At 42.7% G+C, this 22,850-nt stretch overlaps 2 protein-coding genes across 2 annotated transcripts in view; both read right to left on the bottom strand.

The window, feature by feature from the left end:
- Positions 1-12,541, bottom strand: part of OTOGL (otogelin like) — a 93,979-nt gene extending 81,438 nt beyond the window's left edge. The window contains exons 1-7 of the mRNA XM_086610725.1: positions 12,463-12,541; positions 11,427-11,466; positions 10,277-10,325; positions 8,050-8,110; positions 6,306-6,404; positions 5,449-5,603; positions 1,162-1,283 (exon numbers count right to left, since the gene is read on the bottom strand). Coding sequence (XP_086466851.1) covers positions 1,162-1,283; positions 5,449-5,603; positions 6,306-6,404; positions 8,050-8,110; positions 10,277-10,325; positions 11,427-11,466; positions 12,463-12,541 — 605 coding nt within the window. The remainder of the gene's footprint in view (positions 1-1,161; positions 1,284-5,448; positions 5,604-6,305; positions 6,405-8,049; positions 8,111-10,276; positions 10,326-11,426; positions 11,467-12,462) is intronic.
- A 6,159-nt stretch (positions 12,542-18,700) lies between these two features.
- On the bottom strand, positions 18,701-22,129 carry RPS16 (ribosomal protein S16). Its single transcript, XM_086609967.1, has 6 exons — positions 22,075-22,129; positions 21,932-21,987; positions 21,127-21,228; positions 20,262-20,358; positions 19,051-19,098; positions 18,701-18,901 (listed from the first exon to the last, which is right to left on the bottom strand). Exons 2-6 carry the CDS (start codon positions 21,977-21,979, stop codon positions 18,756-18,758), a joined length of 441 nt encoding a protein of 146 aa, XP_086466093.1. The 5' UTR covers positions 21,980-21,987; positions 22,075-22,129; the 3' UTR covers positions 18,701-18,755.
- Between the last annotated feature and the right edge of the window lie 721 nt (positions 22,130-22,850).

Raw genomic sequence — 22,850 nt, 5'->3', positions numbered from 1 at the left:
TGGAAAAATAAACAGTTTGCTTCAAAGATCTTAGATGAGATGAGGTTAGTGCTAGAAAAATACCACATAAAACATCACCTTCTAGCTCACTAAGCCCTTTTCCACAGTTTTATACAGTCACTTCCACTCAATTCTTTATCATGTTTTTGCTGTCTTCTCTTCTCTACATCAACTATCAAAAATGAATGCTTTTCTGCTGTGTACACCTTATAGGCCTGAAAGAATAATGAATCTTCGTTTTCAAATCTTTCATCTTCAAAGCCTAGCACGGGCACGTTGAGGAATATGTGACTTCATGAGTATGCTGTGTTGCACTGTGTGACACTACAACCACCAGCGGCCCTTCAGACACAGGGTCATCACTGGGTTAGACGTCTGCAAATGGAGGAACTTACAGTACAGAAAATGCTATAGACCAAAATGCTGTATATCTTCTTCCTTTCGCCAAAGACCACTGGACAATAATATTGCAGCATGGATCTAATCCTAATCTTCCAAAGCTCCTTCTGTTGGGATGAATGGTATCATTGTAGCTATCAGTCCCAGATGCTAACGGCTAAAGCATTACATCAAAGTGGATGGCAAGAACACCTTAACAACTCTTTGAAATTTTCTGTACTTTATCAACCAGTAAAACACATTTATGATAGCCTTGCACTCATCTTTTTATTTATTAACAAAAAAACTGGTAAAATGGGGGGGTTTGATACACCTCAGAGGTGTTCTGTGGAGTTTATGCCCCAAAGAGGCAAAGGGGACTTAAGATCTTTGATTCAACAAATTCAGACTTGTCTAGAAGAAGATTAAGTCTTACATTAAGTATAGTTACGAAGAATAACTAATGACTGCCTTGTTCAAAATGGTGTCAGGATGCACCAAGGATTAGCTAGAACTGTCTGATGTCCACGTCTATACAAAGTAGGGATGGGTAATCGTTAAGTTACAGCTGAGAAGTTGAACACAAGGTTCATGCAGGGAGTGTATGCTATCCTCACTCAGGTATAACATCAGCAACATTACATCTGCTCACAGCAGAGCCCTATCAGCCTCCAGACAGAACAGCAATATAAAGATATATATCAAATTATTTTCTCTAGCTGGTGTAAAAAGTGTCAGTTTCCCAAACTCCACACTGTTAAAACCTACCATTAGAACACTTACCTGATTCCATCTTTTCTTACTTCATGTCCTGAAATAGTTATTTCTTCTTGGTTTGAAAAGAACAAGCTGATGGACCTCTGACAAGTATACACCGAACTGTGACAGTGAGGACTGTTATGAACCTTAGAGGAGGAAATAACACACACAAAATAAGAATAAATGTTTGTTCTCAATAATTTCATGCAATTTTTCATAAACTCATACATGATATTTTACATTTCTATGCATCAATCACTGAAAGAACTTCACAAATAAATACTTAGAATCTAAAAAAGTCACAAAGACATGCAAAACTAGAAGTTCACACTACCCAATACTACTGAGAAATACAGCAACTGCTTAAAAGCACAAAGCATCACCAGACAGTGGTTTAAATACCCAATGAAATACTCAGGTATTTTATGTAGATGAATGTCAGAGACACTGTAGGGAGCTAGCTTATAACTGCCAACATAGGAGCTTGTTATTTGCACTGACGAGACAACCCTGTCGCTCTGTTTCTAGAGGTCTGATCTAGAAAGGACTACAAACAATACAAAACCTCAGCATAATACCAGCATTCTTCGTGCCAGCTGAGGCTGGCACCAGCTGAACTGCAACATGCCTTCCTGAACCACTCAGGATTTGTTGAGATTTTGGAGTGCTCCCACAGATTACTGCAGGCATCCAACTTATGTGGATCTGTTAAAACCCGTTTCACACCGGCTTTCCAGCCCTGCTGAGAGAGAAGAACAGGCTTCTCTGAACTCTGCCTCTCCCCACTACACATGTATAGCATAGGAGCCAGGGTATTGGTTTGAATCGCTTATCAGCTTCTCTAGTTTGAACACGGCAATTGAAGAACAAGTTTCAGTCAGCCAGACAGAGATTTGCAAAACTATCTCTCAGATATTGGCAATGTGTGACTTCCATGACTGCCCACTACTAGAGAGAGGTGTTAAGCAGGCCTCGGATGCATGCTTCCAGAAATGGAAACCATGCAACTCCTATCTCGGCATGTCTACAGTTTTATGGCAGTGAAGTAGATCTCACAACAAAAATGTGTAATCAGACCCTGGAACAGGCATGATAAGGCAGCACTCTTCCTTTTTATAGTTCGACAAAAAGGAGGCTACCCCCGAAGTCAGAATTCCTTTGCATTCCCAGCCTTTGGCATGGCAGAGCACAACTCCTGCAGGAAGGTCCTTGTCCCCAGAGACCACACAGCTTTCGATGGCCAGAGCATGCTCTCAAGACCAGTGACGAGTAGCATTCCTCAGTGGCCAGTATTGGGACTGGCGCTGTTTAACATCTTTGTCAGTGACAGTGACAGTGGGATCGAGTGTACCCTCAGTGAGTTTGCAGATGACACCAAGCTGTGTGGTGTTGTGGACACGCTGGAGGGAAGGGATGCTGTCCAGAGGGACCTTGACAGGCTGGAGAGGTGGGCCTGTGCAAACCTCATGAAATTCAACAAGGCCAAGTGCAAAAGTCCTGCACATGGGTCAGGGCAATTCCAAACACAAACACAGGATGGGTGGAGAATGGATTGAGAGCAGCCCTGAGGAGAAGGACTTGAGGCTGATGAGAAGCTTGATGACTCGGTTGATGAGAAGCTCAACATGGCCAGCAATGTGCGCTGGCAGCCCACAAAGCCAACCGTATCCTGGGCTGCACCAAAAGAAGCATGGCCAGCAGGTCGAGGGAGGAAATTCTGCCCCTCTACTCTGCTCTGGTGAGACTCTACCTGCAGCACCGCATTCAGCTCTGGGGCCCCCAATGTAAAAGAACATAGAGCTGTTGGAGCGGGTCCAGAGGAGGGCCACAAAGATGATCCGAGGGCTGGAGCCCCTCTGCTATGAAGTCAGGCTGAGAGAGTTGGGGCTGTTCAGCCTGGAGAAGAGAAGGCTCCCGGGTGATCTTATAGCAGCCTTCCAGTACTTAAAGGGGGACTACAGGAAAGCTGGAGAGGGACTTTTTACAAGGGTATATAGTGATAGGACAAGGGGCAATGGCTTTAAACTGAAAGAGAGTAGATTTCTATTAAAGACAAGGAAGAAATTCCTCACTCTGAGGGTGATGAGGCACTGGAACGGGCTGCCCAGAGAAGTTGTGGATGCCTCATCCCTGGAATTGCTCAAGGCCAGGCTGGACGGGGCTTTGAGTGGCTTGATGTGGTGGAAAATGTCCCTGCCCATGGCAGAGGGGATTGTATGACTCTTTGACTTGAAAACTGTGGGTTCAGATTTACTCTGACTGATGATAGGGATAGAGGTGTCAAACTTTCTGTGTATATGCTCTAACCTATTAATTACCGCACAGTTTTGAATTACATTCACATAATCTAAGTGAGTTTGAAGCAAATACCTACTCCAAGGGCTTGAGCAAAACTTCAACCGCTTTCGTTAATGTCAGTGGTGCTGAGCCACTCAAACCTGTGGGATGCTTCAAAAGCCTGTGAGCTGATTTTAGACACCACTGAGGAGACAGAGGAACATGTTGTAAATCTTGGATACCTACCATTACCTAAATCAAAATGTAGACAGAGTTTATATAGCTCAAATATGAGCCCTATGACCGTGTGTGTCACCATTCTCTGAGAAGGATGAGAGTTGCATTACCAGTTTATTTGACAGTGCTGTAAAGCTAAATAGATTAGTAATTGGGAAACAGTCTGCCAACGTAGTAACAGAGGCTGTAAAAGTAACTAGAGTTATCATTTTTGTAGAAAAGATCTGCTGGTAAACACACACAGTGCTAACACATACTCAAATTAATCTTCCTAAACTGATACTTAATCCTGGAAGTAAAAAACAGTTACTGTTTCTTTGAGTGAAATAAACCAAACCAGGAAAAGCAATAGAGTTCTCACATGTATAAAGATAATCATAATTAAAGACATCTTAAATGTTACTAGCATTGACAGATGGTTTCTATGTAAATCTGGCCCAAGACAGAAACACAATCAAGGAAAATCAAACTAAATGTTGTGTTTTCTTCTCCTCTAGAGAGGTGGATTTTTAAAGCCAGAAGGACCATAATGTGGAGATTTGGCAAGATTCTTGGCTCTCCATTGCCCAGTCTGTAGCGACTGCAGTCCTTCAACGTTTCTTACAACTTTTCTGAGTAAACATTTCCAGTTTTTAGCAAAACATGACATTTGTTCCAGCAATTGAATGGTAATGTCTCTCTTTCCAGAGCACTGAAATATTGATTCTAGATTTTAATATAATCTTGGGCTTTGCTACAGCATTTTCTGAACACTCCTAAAAGATCATAGCTGCACACAGAATCCAAAGGATTAGAACGAAATCAGGGAAGGCAGATGTAACAGCATCTGTCTATAACCTGAGTGAACAGAAATGGCAATTTTAATGGCAGATTTATCTTCACTAGATGCTGTTGTCCGGGAAGAGAGGAGGTCATGTGTTTCTAAATGAAAACTAGTCCTGGGAGCAGAAATCGTCATCTAGGTCTGCCTTTGTCCCTGCGAGCACTGTGACCACCAAGGCTCAGAATTGGGACTCCTCTTGTCCCCTCTCCCCTGCCCAATCAGCACCAAATCCCAACCACTGTGTAAAAAGTAACATAATGAGCTCCCCAAAGTAACCAACAGCCTTATAAATAGGGCATCTTCCTTCAAAGAGGGTATAGGTTTGAACTCCCCCTGACCCAAAGTCATTAACTATGAATACTTAGTAATTTGAGGAAATTACTAAAAAGAGTGCCTTCTATACATAGGTCAAGATGAAGGCTTTTGAGCTGTTAATCTTCTCCGCATGACGTAGAGGTAATCCAAAATTAGAACACAAATCCCCAGAGGGGACAGAGTTTTCCATGGGCCAGGGAGGCAGCTTTCCGTAGCGTGCTGATGACTGTGAATCAGGGCCCAGTACACTCGGGTGCCCAGCTATCATGCAGGTGATAGCTGTTGGCACTTTACTCAGCAATTCTTTTTTTTTTTTTTTTACACAGTCTGACAGCTAAAGTTTGTTGAAGTTTCCAAGGTCTGCTTTAAGACTCACTTTTGTTCCCACAAAGGAGAGATCAGAGATCCTTTTCGGGATAGGAGGAGTAAGAAACACTATTTTTAATATACTGACTCTGTTGATTATCATTTCATCAGTGTTTTGAATTACTGCACATAGGCTTAGACATTTTCCAGCAGCATAGTTTTATATTTAAGTAAGCAATGCAACAGTTTGAACCACTTATTGTCTCTCTACTTATTTTACTTATGATGAAAAATAAGTCCTGTAATACAGGTATACTCAGTGTGTTATTCCGAGCATATGCTCACATACTTACCCAAACAGTGTACTGGGGTTCTGGAGTACTGCAGTCTTTTGCAAAAATATAGGAGCAATTTCCTGGGAAATAGTAGTAGATGCCATCAAATGTTTCAAAGTGATACTGTCCCCACGATTTGCAAATCCCATCTCGGTCCTTACCAGTGTTAGGTACTGGAGAGAACACACGGAGTTTACAACATGCATAGTAATCAAAAATTGAAAGATGTCACAGGCATCTGCAAAACTAAGACCTCAGAAAGGAAATAAGAGCTTATAAAGGAAATACATAGCAAGGACAAAAGATAACCTCATTTCTTCAACTTTAAATAAAGTTGGCACATTTTATTTAATCTTTAGGCTTCAGTTTTAGTCACATGCAATCATTGTGAATTTTTAATTCGCTTCAGTGGAGACATTTCAATTATAAGTAGAGGCAAGGCATTTAGATCTACTGCGGGTCCTGGAAGACAATTCTTGTTGATCCTCACACAGAGCAAATTCCAGAACCAGTGCACTGCAATAGTCGATAATTTTATTTGCAGTAAGTCACTGTTTTTTAGAAAAATGCAGTGACTTTCTGGTTGTTCAGCTAACTGTAAAAAAGCTGGCTAGCTGCACATGTACTAGACAGTGGTCTATCTGTCACAGTATCTGTGTATCATTACAGCCCAAGCGCTAAAATGTAGGCGTTCCTGATGTTGCTCTCCATATATATGTCCCTAACGCATATAATTTTAATCCTCTTAGCCTCTAGTGGAATGACAGTCCTACTACAGAGGAATCACAAAAACGCTATTAACAGTATTGCTTTAAAAATCTGCTCCTTAAATCTCACTTGAAGCTGAAATTTGACTCCTTTAGCCCAAAACTTACCAATTTGACACCTGCTTCCTCGAGCCTGAAATAGCTGACAGTCACAGTCACCTGTTTCTGTGCAGGCTGCTCCATTAAGGCATTCCTGAGGACATGAACCTGTAAGCAAGCACAGCAGCCCTTGAGTAGATACAGTATTTTCAAACAGGCTGAGATTAACATTAACATTAAATATGTTTATTGTCAAATCACAAGCAGCTATATTAGCTGAGAAAATTAACCAACAACAACTTCTAGTTTTTAACATTTACTTAATTTTATCTTTTGTGTTCCTTGGTTAAAAGAGAAGCAAGGTTTTCTCTGGTTTGGTATGAGACTTGTAAACTAACAAAGGAGCAAAAGGTCAGCCTCCTCCCAGCAAACAAAAGGTCAAGTTCCCATGTAAAGAAACCAAATCCCAGTCCTGCTGATCTCGAAATACACAGGACACAGATTATTCTAATTGACTAAATTCAGCACAATTTATACGTATGTTCAGCCCCTCCCTCCTAAACATTACAGGAAGAGGTATATTCAGCTTGTGAGCAGTCCAGAATATATAATTTACAGAGTCAAAACCAATTATAAATAACTTTCCCTCTATGCTAAAAAAAAAAGTTGTTCAAAGGGTTATTTCTACTTAAGAGGTGACTGGAGTCAAAAGACTTAAGATTCCATGGGAATGGCTTGGTTTATGTTATAATTAGCAATTCTTTTTCCAAAAGCAGTTTCATTAAAGGGTTTTACAGACTGTTTGGGAGCTAAGACCTCACTAACCATTCGCTGAGGTGGGCCTAAATTGTAGTTCCCCAAAAGTGGAGAAGGAAGATAGTCCCAAAGAAAAATTTCATCAGGTTTTAGATAGTTGCTTTCCTTCTTTGAGGAGGATTAAACCCCTAGATAAAAATGCTCACAATCTTGTGACCAAGATTAAAAAAGCATTGCAAAAAGTGGGAAGTAAATGAAATAAACAAGCCCTTTCACTCCCAAAGAAACCGTGGTAAACCTGCTAGTGACAGAGAAGTTGCCAATTATTAAGAACATCAGCCTTCACTGTTAAAACTCCTTTCCATCCTAGTTTTGATTTTCTTCCATTTAAGAATTGCTTTTCAAATATACACAGATACTCTGAAAATACCAACAAAGCAGAAAATACTGTTTCTAGAAGCACACTAATGTGGAAAACTTCTTTGTTGTTAAAATGGTGATTTGTAAACTTACATATATTCATTTACATGGAAAAACACAACAGAAAGCAACTATCCAGGCATATGTATTTTCCAAGAAGAATACCAAAGTTCCATTGCATACAATGACTTTTCTGCAAAATAACTTCTGTAACTTAGACCTGCTTTATATGTTTGTACAATGCTTCCAAACCTCCAGCAGCAGCTGCGTGCTCATTGCCTGAGCACCCCTGTCCCTTCGCATGACCAGTTACACACCTCTAAGACATACTTATATCCTCTGCCAAGACCATAAAAAGTGGAAGAAAAGAAAAATTGTGATGGAACTAAAAAAAAATCAAAGGATTGATTTAGTTAGCTGATCAGATCTGGTTGTAAAGCGTTATTTTGAAAGCACAATTTTAAGAGAATTTTTCATGATTTAACATGGATAAAACAAGAAAATGAGATAGAGCAGGGTTTTGTAGGGGACATAATGAGGAGGGCTTCCACTGCCCATGGTAACACAGGAGAGCTGGTAGGAAGGCAGCATTTCCAGGACCATCTCTCCTTCTGTGGATGAGGAGCACAGCACTGACCTCCTGGCGGACTCCGTGTCAAGGCCCCACGAAGGTGCGACCAAGGAGAGGCAGCTTGAACCTGTCAGAGAAACATAAAAGCAAAATCAGGGTGTTTGTGCTTTACAAATGAGGAGATGAGAGCCTGAGGCCTTGCAGTCTAACATTGGGTTGGGACTTTTAATATAGAAGAGTAATTTACAGCTTGGCCAGCACATGGCACAGGCGCGGGCACTCCAGGAGGGATCGGCAGCCTGGGCCAGTGTGGAAGGCAGCGACTGCAGCAACCAGCAACATGGGGAGGAGAAGCATGGCCTTTGGGGGGATGGGGAAGGATGCAGCTACGCTGTGGGATCACCGCTGGCCTCCTCTCTGTGCCCTCCAGTGCCAAAAAAACAGTGGGGCTCCACTTCAGAAGTTTTGAATTTACATTTGGAAGGAAGTGTGATGGGACAGAGACTACTCCTGCCCTTTTCACTTTGGTTGAATACCAAGAGTTGGAGAGCTCAAAAATGTGGTATCTCTTCATTTTATCCTCTCCTCTAACTCACGCTCTGTGCAGCACCCTGATCATCCCACTGTGGCCACTCCAGCTGTGATGGATTCCATGTCTTCCTTGAGATCCTTCAGAATTGTTTTGGTTCATCCCAAACAAGAGAGGCGGTGGATCTGCCTGATCTGCTTCCTGTCTTGTATAGGAAGTGGGGAACATCGGACTATATGGAAGCCCTGGATCTGACCCAGCACTCTGCTATGGCAGCTTGTCACGTTGCATTGTCCCTTCCAAGAACTGATCCCATTCCAGGCTAAAAGCACTCTGGGGTTTTTGCCCCCACTAGTTCGTTTGGAAAGTTTACCACGGTGAAGTGCTGGGTAGTTAAATATTTCCCTCTTACATTTATTCACGGACAGTTTAAATCTTTCTGTTTTAGAAAGTTTGGCCCTTCTGCTTAAACAGCTCTTCTTCCCTATGGTTTTTATTTATTCCCTCTCTGATGTTCTATGAGAACACTGTTACCCTTCTGTGTTCCTCAAAGACGTATATGCCAGCCTTCAGCTGCACAATGAAGCAAAATTCAAGTCTTTGCTTGTGTGCTAATTTCTTTCTTCCCTCCTGCTGCCAGTCATTCTCCATGTCTGGAGTTTGAACTAATGGATCTCAAAGTGAACGGCACTACGCAAGGAACAGGTTAGGTTAATTCTCACTAATGCCTTGTATATTGACATAAAAACTTCACTTTTCCACCTGGAAATACTTTGCGGGATGCATCCAAGCAGCCCAATCTGTCTAAAATCAATCTAGAATGGACTTCATCAAATCACCACCCGGAAGGCCCCACACCAAAGCTATTCCTGGTCCCCATGACCCGTTACTAGCCAGAGTGGATCCTTTATCTCCCTGTACAAAACCCATTTCCTTTCCCCCTCATAGTTAGTGTGAGCTGTCCTCAGGAAAGCAGCTTTTGGCCTTTGCATTACTTCGGGGAGGTGGAGTGTCCTTACTGTGACAGCACGTTCCTGTTGAGGATCTTCCTGGGACACCATCAGTCCCGAAGGCCCGTTTCCCTCAGAGGCTCAATTCACCTTAGCACAGCATTCCACACCAACTACCTTCTGACCAGCTCAGGGGGCGTATAGATTTCGAAAAGACTCAGAGAAAATCATCCGTGGTTCGGCTGCAGGCTCCCCTCAAGGCCATGAGGAGGGACCGCCTCGGGCTTCCCACAGGGTTACAGCCCTTGCGTGGGCTCTGCAGCCTGAGACAACGACCAGCAGGGGAACGAGATTTCCCCGTTTACTATTAAATTCCAACACAACACTGCCGAGATGCGGCGTTGCGGCAGAGGCGGGCCGGGGCGGTGCGGCGCGGTGGGAACCAGGGCTGGGCCGGAGCTGCCACAGCACGGCAGCCGGTAGGGACCCTTGCCGGCAGCGCCGCCATTGTGCCTCTCACCAGACACGAACAGCTTTCCAGGGTTCTCTGTTTGCCCTCACCAAAGACAGAGGGGTGGTGGGTTTGTTTCCCGTGGTGTGCGTCAGTGGCCCATCAGGCTGAGAGCCAGTGAAGGCACGAGGCCACAGGCCCAGGCGGGGGGCAGGCGGGAAGGGGACGGCTGCTCCTCCTCACTGCCCTCCCGTTGCTGCGGCCCTTCTCCCCACAGAGGCTCCTTTGTGCAGAGAGCAAAGGCCCAGAGCCGAAAAGGAGGGAGGGCTCCTCCTCCCTCCCGCTTTTCGAGGTATAACCTACCTGGGCTGTTACGAGATCTCTTTTCTGTCGAGTTGCATTAAACTCATTTCTGGAAGAAAACAAAAAGGATCTTGTGTAATCAAAGGTCTCTGGAGCAACCTGAATAAGCGGCTCCCCCGAGAGAAGTGTTTCTCTCTGATTACCATCGCTTTGTCAAAGAAGTCTTTCTTGGGTTAACATTTAAAAAGGTGATTTTTTTTTTTCTCTTTTTTTTCTCTTGGTCTTATTTTACAGAATTGGGTAGCACTCCAATCTCTGCTTGGACAGGGAGTTACCTGGAGCTGGTGGGGGAGACGTAAATACGCAAAACAGGCTTACGTGACAGGATACAAAATTGTAAAGTGGCTTCATATTTACTTGACACTGCGTGTGAGTGGCTGCGATTTCCCCGAAGTGTTATTTGAATATACTGTGGTGGTACTTTTAACAGCAAAAGATGCCTCTCCAGCTGTAGCTGATTTAAACTTGCGACTAACTTCAGAAACAAGGGCATCAAACAATAAAACATACTTAGTTTTACCATCAGTCCAAGCTGGCATATCATTTGATGAGCGTGTGTGTTCCCTAGATGCATTAGAGGTCATCAGACATCTGAAGCTACGTCTGACTGGATGCTTCCATTGAAATTGATGGCATAGTTCCCATTTAATTCAATGGGATCAGGAACCTTCCCTAGTTTGGGTTTTGTTTGGATTTCAGCTTCTACATGAAAACTTGTATTGAAAATGTTTATTTTAAGGCTGTATAGCACTTACTTTTCTGTGCCTCAAATAGCAGCTAGGATTTTATCTTGCAATTAAAACTGTAGAAGGACACTTATTTAATGTATTTTTCCAGTCATGAAATCATGATCTCATCCTGGTTTCATTCCATTATTCCTCTAAGCTTTCTCGAGACTATAAAAGTATCATTTTTCATGAGGACCTCCATTTTTCGAACAGAGAACCCATTTACGTAAATGCCCTTTACGTAAATTCTTTGAAAAGTGTCGTAAACATTCTGAAAGTGTGGTTTACATCCAACGTTCATGTACATGACATTTTGCATGTCGAATTCAAGGCTATACTTAACTTTCTAACTTTCACTGTGTCACACTTAACTCATTCTTGTTCTGCTGGTAGCGCTTGACAAATAAGGAATAAAAACTTACCTTGAAGTTCTTCTCAAAAGAGAAAGCTTGCAATAAGATCCTGTAGATTAAAAAGTCATCAAGTTAAATATTTTTTCTGCAGCCTCACTCTGCACTTGGCAAACAATAGTTTGTCAAGTTTAAAACACCACTATTGAATTTTGTTCTTTAATGATCCTAAGTTTTCCAGAGCATCTTTACACAACCTTTTTCAGTTTCCAAGTGATGTAGCACTACACGCTTTCCTTCCTGAGAGTTTGATTCTCTCAAGTACTCATCACCTGCACGTTTCCATGTTCTGCTTTCTGGTACATGCTACCATGAAAAAGAGCGAAGAGTTCATAATTCTTCAGAGGCTCAGAAGAAAACTGATAAAATAGAAGAGGTGCTCAGAGCTTTCCAGAATCAAACTTCTAGGGTGCAAAAGTAGCATTTTCTGATTGTTACTTGTAAGACTCAATTGTAAATCATTTCAAATGTTTTAGAGTGCAGGTTTTTAAAATAAATAAATAAAAATAAATAAATAAATAAAATTATTTAAAAAAAACCCATAAAAACCATTCTTTCTCATATTGCCTTAGAAATCTTTATAATTGTTTCAAGAAAGCTATCTACAAGATCCATTTGCATTACATAGAATATAAGATCATTTCTATAATCAGAAGAGCAATTATTTACCCTAGCATTCTAAAAATGCTTAAACAAACTGCAGGTGCAGTCTGTTCAAACAAAATCACGGCCCATTGAAAATCATTAGGTTCTTACTCATCTGGCAGTAATGGCAAGAAAGGCAAGAAACTTTATTTTGTTCCTAAATAATTGTTTAGTAACAAATTCAGACATAAAAATATATCTTAAAAAATAAGAGCTATTTTTAGTTTCTGCACCTGTGATATATAGTTTTTTAACCTGTCTTAAAAAACTTTTTTACTTATGAGTTCCAGCAAGGCTCAAAAAAATTGCTTTATAATGATAGAAGAAGGAGCTGCAATATTAAAATATTTAGAAAAAACTTTTAAAAGTTAGTATTACTACAAAAACGGAATAAAGTTCTTACCTTGCAAAGAAGACAGCAGTGAATGAAGCAAGAATATACTCCACGGTATCATTAAACTGATCTTTCCCACAATGTTCATTTCAGCATAAGTTAGTAATAGGAAATTTATCCAAATTACTGGCTTTGATTACGATGGCATCTTAGAACTACGTATTTCTAGAGTGTGTTTAAATCCTTTAAAAGTTAGAGAGTTGGTTGCATTATTTAGAATAATGCAATGCGAAAAAAGGAAAGAAAAGGAGACATCAAGCTTGGTAGCTGGAAAGAAAAGGAGACATCAAGCTTGGTAGCTACATACAGCTTCAGGAGCTTTGCAAGTGTTGCACGCAACTTTCTGGCTGCACGTCTCTCATTAGTGATGCATGGTAACTCCTCAGCGGGGTCTGTATTAGTTACACTTTCCCCAGACCTGCGAGCATTACTCCTCTGCTGAACTGAATCGGCCCTTTATAACACAGCAGACAATGACACAGAAACGTTGCCTGCCGTGTCATGACGGTTTGAGAGTTCCTTCAGTCGTCACACACCTTTGTGTGCTTCGAGGCTCGCGCCGAGTGCTGCCCTTCACTGCTTATCACAGTGAAACACTTTTGCAAGACCCTGCAACGATGCCACTATATAAATTATAACCAGGTGGCTTCAGAGATTAACATATTGATGTTTCTTATCTGTTCTAAAAGGAGAGACATGAACTTCCATTAAATAATATACTTGGATTTTTAAGAATATTTTAGATACATTTTTGTATATAGTTTGTTTATATCGCAAAAGAAGGCTTCCGAGAGGATAATTATATTTCATTTTTAATAAAATATGTTATAAAAAATTCATATTAGCAAAAAGGAGAACGAAGTCAACAGAGCCAATGGGTTTTGTTTCTAATTTTCATTACAATATAAAAATAGAATTTCACCAAAATTAAAAATGATTGTACTTTAAAACAGAAAAATCTTATCCCCTTTTTTAACAGAATCATTAAAAAGTGCAGCTTTAAAAATACACATAATGCTAACTGAAATGGCTACTACTTGTTTTATTTCACAAAGCCTATCTTTTGCCTAACCCTACACTCCTCCTAGGATGTGCTTCATGAGATCCTCTTAGAATGCTACAAAAGGAAGGTTTGGACCAAAATAAAATGTAGAAGTTGATGGCCTTTCTCAGGTAAAAAGTTCTCCCATCATTTCTTCTAGCCCTTTCTCTCCCCCACTCCCCAGCTGGACTAGAAGGGAAGGCAAAGGAGAACACTAAACCTCTCCAACCCCAGACAAAGACAAAACCCTGTGTCCACACAGCTGCCAACAGTACTCGTGCAGGTTCGGGATCACTGGTGGCCCAAGAATACTTACTGCAAATGGATATATGTTCTAACACTACACTGTGTTTGGAGTATGTCTGAAGAATTATTTTTATCACTGTTGGATCTGAGAAGCTGACATTCACGTAATTTGCATTTCAAGAAGTTTTTTGCTTTGTTTTTACTTCTGACCAGCTATGGGCTGGCCCCATGGACTGGCTGCTTCTCTGCAGCTGGACTGCATCTCCCAGCTTAGCTTCATCTGCTCCATGTGTTCCAAAACCACTCCAGACTGCAAAGAGAAGCGAAACAAGTGAGTTCTTGATCCAAGGTAGCACACTGATGTAGTCATTCTCGCTGTGATCTATTATGTGGGCACCTATCTTATAGGAAGTGGCAAAGGCTACTCAACGTTTCACCCTCACATAAACCTACTCTTAGAGAACGATGCCTTAGGTTGCTTTCAAGCTGAGATGAATCCAAGAATTAGAGCTTCCAAATTCCATTGCCAGTCTCCACGTTATTATAGAATCATAGAATGGTTAGGGTTGGAAGGGACCTCAAAGATCAGCTAGTTCCAACCCCCCTGCTATGGGCAGAGAAACCCTCCACTAAATCTAACTTTCAAACTAAGTCTGGTTTAGAACTGTTTCAGACTCTTCTGAGAAATCTGATCTGGGATTCTTCCCTTCCTCAAGGCCATATTTCACATCACGTTTCATATGCAGCTTCACAAATAAATACTTCCATTAATATAAGAGAACTCTTTCAGTTTAACAGAAACTGTAAAAAATAGCTGCCGCCTTTTTTTTTTGAACAATTTTTCTATAACGAAGTTGAGAAACTATTCGGTGAATGTTAATATTTCACAGTTGTTTAACTTCTAATATTTAAAAAGTAGGCCAAGCCTCTTCAGCTGCAAAGGGACTTTGTCAGAGTTAGAGCAACAGGCTTCATTAGGTCTGGATATCTCTGCTCCAGGCAGGGTAGGAAACACCACAGCCCCAAGCGCATGAAGGATGTTAGCTAATAAGGAAAAAGAATTTTTCAGCCAAGTACCCTGAACTGTAACTCAGAGGACTATATTAAGAAAGAGATAAAAAAAATTGAATCAAATTCTATCAAGGCAACAACACACATTACCTACACAAGTAAAGGAATACTCACAGATCGGGACTTCTGAAAAATTTGAACAGAAAAAAATGCATTGGAAGTAATCACTTTCATAAGAAAACAAACACAATACAGAACACACTGGTCCATACTTAACGAATGCTAGTGTTACATTTTTAAGCTACAGATTTTTCTTTAAAAATAAAATTTAAACATTTCAATGTTAATGTATTTGTGTGTTACAGTCAAAATTAATTTGACACAAATTTTCCAAGATAACATTTGAGAGGACTTAATTTCATATACAGATTACACAGTTTATCAGGATTACAAACAATGAGTGAAAAAACAACTGCCTTCAGCACCACGGGTGCAAGCTTGCCCTGGTTTGGGTCCACTGTCATCACTAACAAAACATGGTACTTCTCAGAGCTCACGCGCCAGCCTTCATTGAACTGGTATTTTCAACAAAGAATCCGAATGAGGCCACATTTTGACGTGCGCACCTGATCTTCCTAAGGATAAGCATCAGTGGGCCTACAGAAAGAACTGGACAACACGAGGTTAGGGACATTTCTTCTTTTCCAAGAACCACCTCCACAGAACCTCCCTACGGGCTTGAAGATCAAACTGTTACTGTTTCTCTGTGGAAGTGTGTCTCTGGCCAGAAGGGGATGCTCAATGGCAAGAGCTTGATTGCTACCCCTGCAGAACTAGGACATCAGGAAAGAAAACCTTTTTATGAACCAGATTTTCTTCTTACACCTTCAAACTTCATGGTAGTTACACTTCCCCAATGAAGTTAAGCCCTCTAGTGGGTGATCAGCAAGTCACCACTTAGCATAAAAATCTTCAGCCACCCAGGCAGCCACCAGCCTGATTGCATGAACATTTCTCATTTAGAAAGCAAGTCTGCGGGGATGACATCACTCTACAGGATTAATGGGGCATTTTTATAGGATCAGAATTCAGTTCAGAAAACACTTTTATTACACTAAGAGCCTTTTGGTTGGAGAAATGACATGCAGATAGCATCTCTGGATATATGAGTAGCAATGCGAGTTTTATTTTCAGCCTTTCCACAAAGGAACAGCAAAACAAAAATCCCAAATCGTTACGAGCTGTTCTGCGGGCAGAGAAAGTGATACATCACATTTCCCCATGCCTGTCAAATCCAACCCTAAGGTTACTGGCATCAGGTATTGCATCTCCCCCTGCCTCTCTGGATTTCACACCACAGTAGCTTTGTGTCCTCTCTTTTTCCCTGCATCTGACTGCTCTAACAGCTAGGCAAGAAACAGTTTTGGACAAGGCACAGCATAGAGTACATATGTGCCAACTGGCAGGCCAGTACACATTTCCTAAGCAATGAGTGAGCCATTGCTTTTCAGTCACCACACGAGCCAAACAACTAAAAGGCTTATTTTTCCTCAGCTGAAACTAATTAACATCTATCAAGATGCTGGTTTTCACAAAACTCACAGGAATTCAAGTAATCGAATTTGAAGTTAGCCCTGCATAGCACCTTTTCCTTAGAAAGCCAGGCTAGGAGGCAGAACGTTGCCGTTTTCCACAGCCCAAGAGCTAGAATAATTTGTGAGCAACTCTACTACAAGGTAGAAACCCTGAGGAGCTCACTGGATGAGAAATCAGTCAGATCTGAGGGCGCAGGAAGGGGGAGCTGAGGAAAGCAAATCACGTATGCTCCCAAAACGACAGCAAGTGTCTGGAATAGAATCTCTCATTCACTTAGTGTAAACCAAAAAAAAAAATCTAGCATGGAAATTGGCAACAGACATACAACAATCCCCTCCACTTCAATGAGAGTGTTGAGGGGTTTGAATAAGAGTGTTCTACTTCTATTCAGGTCCTCTAATGCTCTATTTTGTGGCAGAGCCTGACAGCTAAAATGGGAGATGGATGAAGAATTCTTTTTCAAAAGGAATTTGTTCAAGTTACAAGTTTAACTCTAGAACAACTACACTTCAGCGAAGATGTCTTAAATGTCTTTCTACACAAAAAGCAAAGAGGCATCATAACAAACATTAACATTTATAAAAAGCCACAAGCACCTATTTTCCTAAACTAGAGCAAAAGGCAAAACTGTACTATTCTTTGCAGTTCCCCAACCCAACTCACAAACGAATCTGGTTTAGTTTTTTGTTGATGGAGTACGTTGAAACAACCTGCCATTAAACGAGGGAGAGAAGAAATACCACATTAATAGAACGCCCAACAGAATCTCAAGTATCAAGGTGCTCCTGTAACAATTCCAGCACTGGCATACAGGCTTACAACAGGCACAAAACCACCAGGCTCAGAGAGCACTACAGCAGAAGTGAAGCTATCACTTGTTTAGACTCCAAAGTTTCTTCCAGTTCCTCTCCAAACTGGTTTTCCAACATAGGAAACAACAGCCCAGGGCTGTGCCTGTGCCTGTTGGGTCAGCTCATATCCAAGGCCTCACTCAATTATTTGCAAATCTTACAAGGGACAGAACTGGCCTTTCCAACAGCCTTTTGCTGGCATATCCCATGTCTTAGTTAGAACTTCACTCTTATTTTTTGTCCCTGGGAGATCACTTCCAGAACGAGAATCTTCAGTTTCAACGGACAAGAAACTGGAACTTCTCCAACGCTTCATGTTTGATACACATATGCTTTAGCTAGATTTTTGACAATTACTGTCGTATTTTCAACTCCAGGTTTTTCCCACCTACTTCCCCCTAAGGCCTTCAAATCGCCTCACCTGGCTCTTAAGAAACTGTCTGGCTTCCAAGGGATTTTTCATTAAACCATTTAATGTCGTTCTTCAGGTCTACATCCCTCTGTGCTTGACTGTGTGAACAGTTGGACGACCAATCATTTAGACCCAATCTTATTCATAACACAAAATCTTTTTTATGTTTTACATCTATAAAATACTATTTTTGAAACAGAATATATGGGACTTGTTATTTAAAAAGTTTTCTACATTTAGAATCCTAATCCAGAAAACTGCCTCTGTGTTATCTGGTATGGCAAAAGTTCCATAAACCTCCCTCCCCCGCCCCCAGAAATACTTGGTTTGGTAACATAAACTTTAAATACAAACTTCCAAACAACTGATAGCTGAGTATCCACTTCAGCACTGTGTGGAGGGAGCTACCCCTAAGGGGTAAATGGCCACTAGCCATTAAGCCAGCACAAACAGCAGCAGTTCATGCAGCCAGCCAGTGCTTACTGCCACGGAACAGCCCATTGCCGTGTTTGGAACTTCACTCTCAAGGCGGTATCTCAGATGCTCACCGTGCTGCATTACGCTGGGGCAGCACACTACAGCAAGTCACGTAACACACGGTACAAAAGTTACTAGCTAGGGGCCAGATCCACACTCTCATGCCTTACAGACCGTCTGTAAGGAGGCCGAGACAAACATTGTCACCCGGGGAAGAACGTGGGATACTCAGCATTGGTTCGTAACACCATAAAGAGTGGCCAGCCAGGTACTGGAAAAAGTCCATCTTTGTTGAGATTTTTTTAGATTGACCAGAAAGGCAAAGATTGAACTTCGCTTTAATGAACTGCCACACTGCTGCATGTACCCACACAAAATAGGATGTCGGCCTTCCTTATATTCTGATAACCACACACTCATCAACGGGAGAAAGCTTTTCTTTATTCCCAAGGCTCCATCTGTCTAGACTTACCTACTATGAAGGGATAAAAGAAAACTGCCAATCATCCTCCGATTTTACTTTAATATCAATCAATTTGTGTATCAATCTTCAGTTAACATACACTGAAAAAAATTATTTACTCGCATAGAAAAACACAATTTAGAAACGTGAAATTTATCAAATTCTCTTTATGTTTATTGACTGTCACATGACTGTAGAACAATTTTAACGGTAAGACTTCTGGTAGCGTGCACGAGCACCAGGTCCTCCAAATTTCTTGGATTCACAACGGCGAGGATCTGCAACTAGCAGAGTCCTATCATACTGGATTAGAATATCCTTGATCTCTTTCTTGGAAGCTTCATCAACATCTGTTTAAAAACAAGCAAACAAGCAAGCAAAAAACCTTCAGTTTAAGAAGTTTCACATGGAACAAATCTGTACTAAGATTTTTTGCACCAAAACTACAAGAAGCTATACATTTCCACTTAAGGCGAATACAACAATCAAAACAACTTACATTTTTGATAGTAAGCCACCAATGCTTTGGAGATAGCTTGACGGATAGCTGTTAAAAAAAACATAACGGATCAGTAAGGATTGCAAATGTACTTAAACACAAAGTGCCAGTTCTCTGAGAAACTCACCGTCTTGTTTTCTGCCAAACTGTCCTTTCCCTACCCAATCTCCCCTCCCACAAAGTCCATGTGACCTTCACTTTGGCAAATCCAAAGAAATCTGTGCCAAGAGGCCACCCGCAGTTCATTTATTGATTTGACAAATACCAGCTAGCCAAGGAACTGTACAAGGGCAGTCTTGATCACCTTCTCTCCCACGTACTAATGTAGATTCATCTTCTATCTACCAGCAGTCAACTTTCAAAATCCTTAGAAACACAATCCTCTGAAATGTCTCTACTTTTCAAAAAGGATAAAATTGGTCAGTGTGTTCAAAGACTTAGGGAAGCAAGAGGGACAACAGGATGGTATGAGCAGTTCTTCTACCATATCTCAATAAAACAAGCCTGTAGCACAGTAACACGGTAATCAGAACTCAAACCAGGTGTATGGGAGGAAATGGAAAGATTAACTGTTAGGCTGTTATCTGTCGGAACATCGAGATCAGGATTTTGGTGAAAATCTGAATTTTCTGAAAAAATTAATGCCATCAACTTTGAGACTGAAACATGTCACTGCTCTTCATGCAGCTTCAGGTTCCCTTCAGCTCCACTTCACTAACCTATACTCAAACTGTAACAGCAGAACAAATCCATGATTTGTAAAAGGCCACTCTATCAACAGCCAATGCAAATATGTTCTCCATCTGCCCTGCAAGGGAAAAAACTGCCTAGCTTTGCAGGTCAGTTGAAAGATGCTTCTAAACAACTTGGAAATTTACAACTAAAGGTAAAATTTCCATGATAAATCTCCTTTTCGCCTCCCAGAATCTTCGCGCTCAGCTGTACTAACTATCCTGTCACACTGCAAGACACAAAGATCATTTCCTAGTGTTTCCTCAGAATTTCATCAGTTCACTTGATTGAACTTACTCTAGATGTTACGGCTCTGCACATAGAATATAACCAGTAAGCCCTTATGAGCAACTACGTTTACGCAGTGGAAAAAGAAACAGAACACCGAGATGCACAAGTTACTAGTCTAATCTCAGGCCTCTCGAATACGTGGCTTGGCCTGTTCTAACCCACACCAAAGATCCCACCAAAAACCATACCGTAGATTTGTGCTACGTGGCCACCACCCTTTACACGGACTCTGATGTCAACACCAGCAAATCGTTCCTTCCCCAGGAGGAGGACAGGTTCAAGCAGCTGGGAAACAAAACACAGTAAGAAAATTAATTGCAACAACAAGGATTAGTTCGTAGTAGGTTTACTAAACATGAAGTTATTAAATGTTCTGAAAAATGGAGCCTTGATTTCACAAGCACACACCCAAGTTAAGTGCACTTCTTGCAGAGTCCTTTGACACCTGCTAGTACTGTTGTAAAATAAACTTATTGAAATCTTGAAATATTTTTTCTAACTTTCAAAAATCTTAATAGCAAAGTATATGTTCACAGGGATTAAGAGCAAGAGAATAGTTTAAGTAGAGTGCCATAATTACATCAGCATTAGAAAAATAAATCAAGTTATTAAAATTGAAGATCTGAGGTAACTTGTGGGTATTTTTCTCCACTGTTTATATTTATCTCCACAATTTATATTTATCTAGACAGTTTTAGATTCTCTCAGCAGTGTTCAAACAACTATTTTATTAAGTCTTAAAGAAACGTTTTAGAAGGAGGGTTTTATGTCACCTATTTCAATTTGAACAATGGATGTGAAGTGCTGAAAGTACTTCACACTACATTAATACACATTCATCTAATTAAGAAAAAAACCTCACCCATCCCAAGACAATCTTAAAAAGACAGTTTTCTGCATTTTCATAACGGCATCTACATTTCAAGCAATCAGGGAACACACAACCAAAAATTTAGTGCTGTCAATAAGGTAAGCAATTCTTCACCACCAAGACACTATGTGTATAAAAGTATCTTAATTTCCAAGGTTGAGGGAGGCTGGACGGATGCTTACTTTATACTGCAGAGTTCTGGGCTCAATCATTTCCAGAGGTCTTCCATTCACTTTAATGAGGCCATTTCCTCTCTTGCAGTGGGCAACAGCAGTTGCTGTTTTCTAAAAATCCAAATGCGTATTAGTGCAGCACTTCGTTTTTGCACTAGTGAATTTCCATTTAAACAATCTAAAAACCTTAAATTTTATGCCCAAAATTAGCATTAAATAAAACAGTGCTGCTCCTTACATTCCCAGGTATTCGCTTAAAGTATTAAGCATGTTTCAATAAAATTATATTTATAGTTACAAATGCTACACAGTTATACCATTTAGTTATAAATGAGGGAAAGACACCCTATCTGTTCTACGACACGGTATTTTTGTGGCTCGTTTCCTCGCAAGAGCCTGTTACCTACAATTATTCGAGCCGCTGGACCTCAGCGGTGAGAACTTTACCTTCCTCCCACCACCTCATAAGATGGCTGTCGGACACGAGCAATGCCAAGCCAGGCCCCGGCGGCCTGGGGACGACAGCGACGGCGGCTCCCGAGAAAGAGAGCAGAGCTCCGACCCGGAGGACCCGGGCCCGCTCCATGCGAAAGCACATCCTGCCCCTCGCTTCCGCGCGGCCCCGGGGACACGGCGCGCTCCAGCGGCTCCAGAGGCCCACGCGACACGTGGGCCGCCGAGCCGGCCCCGCCGCCGGCGGCCCTCCCGCGGCCCTAGCGAGGGGCCGGCGCGGCTGCTCCCGCGCCGGGGCCGAGACTCCGAGCGCGGACAGCCACCGGGAGCGGTGGAGCGAGCCGCGGCGCCCAGGCCTCACCTTCCGCCCGAAGACCTGGACGCTCTGCAGGGGACCCTTGGCCGGCATGACTCCTCCTGCGAGAGACGGAGAGGCGGCGTTAGCGCTGCTCGGGGAGAGGGCGCGAGCGCGGCGCTGGAGGCCGGAGCCCCCCGGACACTCACCCTCCCCTCGGCGGCGGCAACGAGAAAAGGCCGAACGGGGCTTCCCGGCCTCTTCTCAGGGGCTCCCGGGCCGCAAAGCGTCTTCCGGCAGTACGACAGAGCGGCCGTACGACAGAGCGGCCGTCCTCCCCTCCCCTCCCCTGCCCTGCCCGTCCGCGCTTTGCGGCAACCCGGAGCGGGGCGGGCAGGGCCGGGCTGCGCCGGCCCTCCGTTGGCGGTGGAGCTTCGGCCCCTGCGGGTCCGAGGCTCTGCGCAGCGCCGCGGGGAAGGGGGAGCCGCTCTCTCTCCGGCCGTTCTGGTGCGGCTGTGCCTGTCGCCTCTGCGCGGGCGGGGGCGCGGCCCTGCGGCTGCTGGAGGGGCTCGGTGGGCGCTGGGGAGGGTTAAGCAGCGCGGACCGGGCCTTTTGTAAAGCTTTCCGGCTCGACGTCGGTACGGTGGTGTAGGGTCACCCCGTCTTTTCCACGTCCCCGTTTTGCTCCGTGTTTTGTTTTGTTTTCAGTTACTTTCAGCGCACACAGAGTCGTCTCCCTTTCTCCTTCCGATGTAAGGGGATGGGGTCTCGTCAGACTCCGCTATCGCTGGGCAGGCGCTGTCCCAGCTTCTCCCACCCGAGCCTTGCGCGCTGCCTTCATGCTGCTGCTGTTGAAGGCGCCCCTCGGGATTTCCCGCCGCCCCGCGGGAGGAAGGCGGCCGCCCCTCCCCGGGAGGGAGCCCGCGCGCCTGCTCCCGGTGTCCGGCGCGGCGCTCTGGGAGAAGCACAGCCCGTGCTCCCACGG

Source organism: Tauraco erythrolophus, chromosome 4, assembly GCF_009769465.1.
Source record: "Tauraco erythrolophus isolate bTauEry1 chromosome 4, bTauEry1.pri, whole genome shotgun sequence".
Classification (NCBI taxonomy): domain Eukaryota; kingdom Metazoa; phylum Chordata; class Aves; order Musophagiformes; family Musophagidae; genus Tauraco; species Tauraco erythrolophus.
This window is presented reverse-complemented; position numbering and strand designations above follow the sequence as displayed.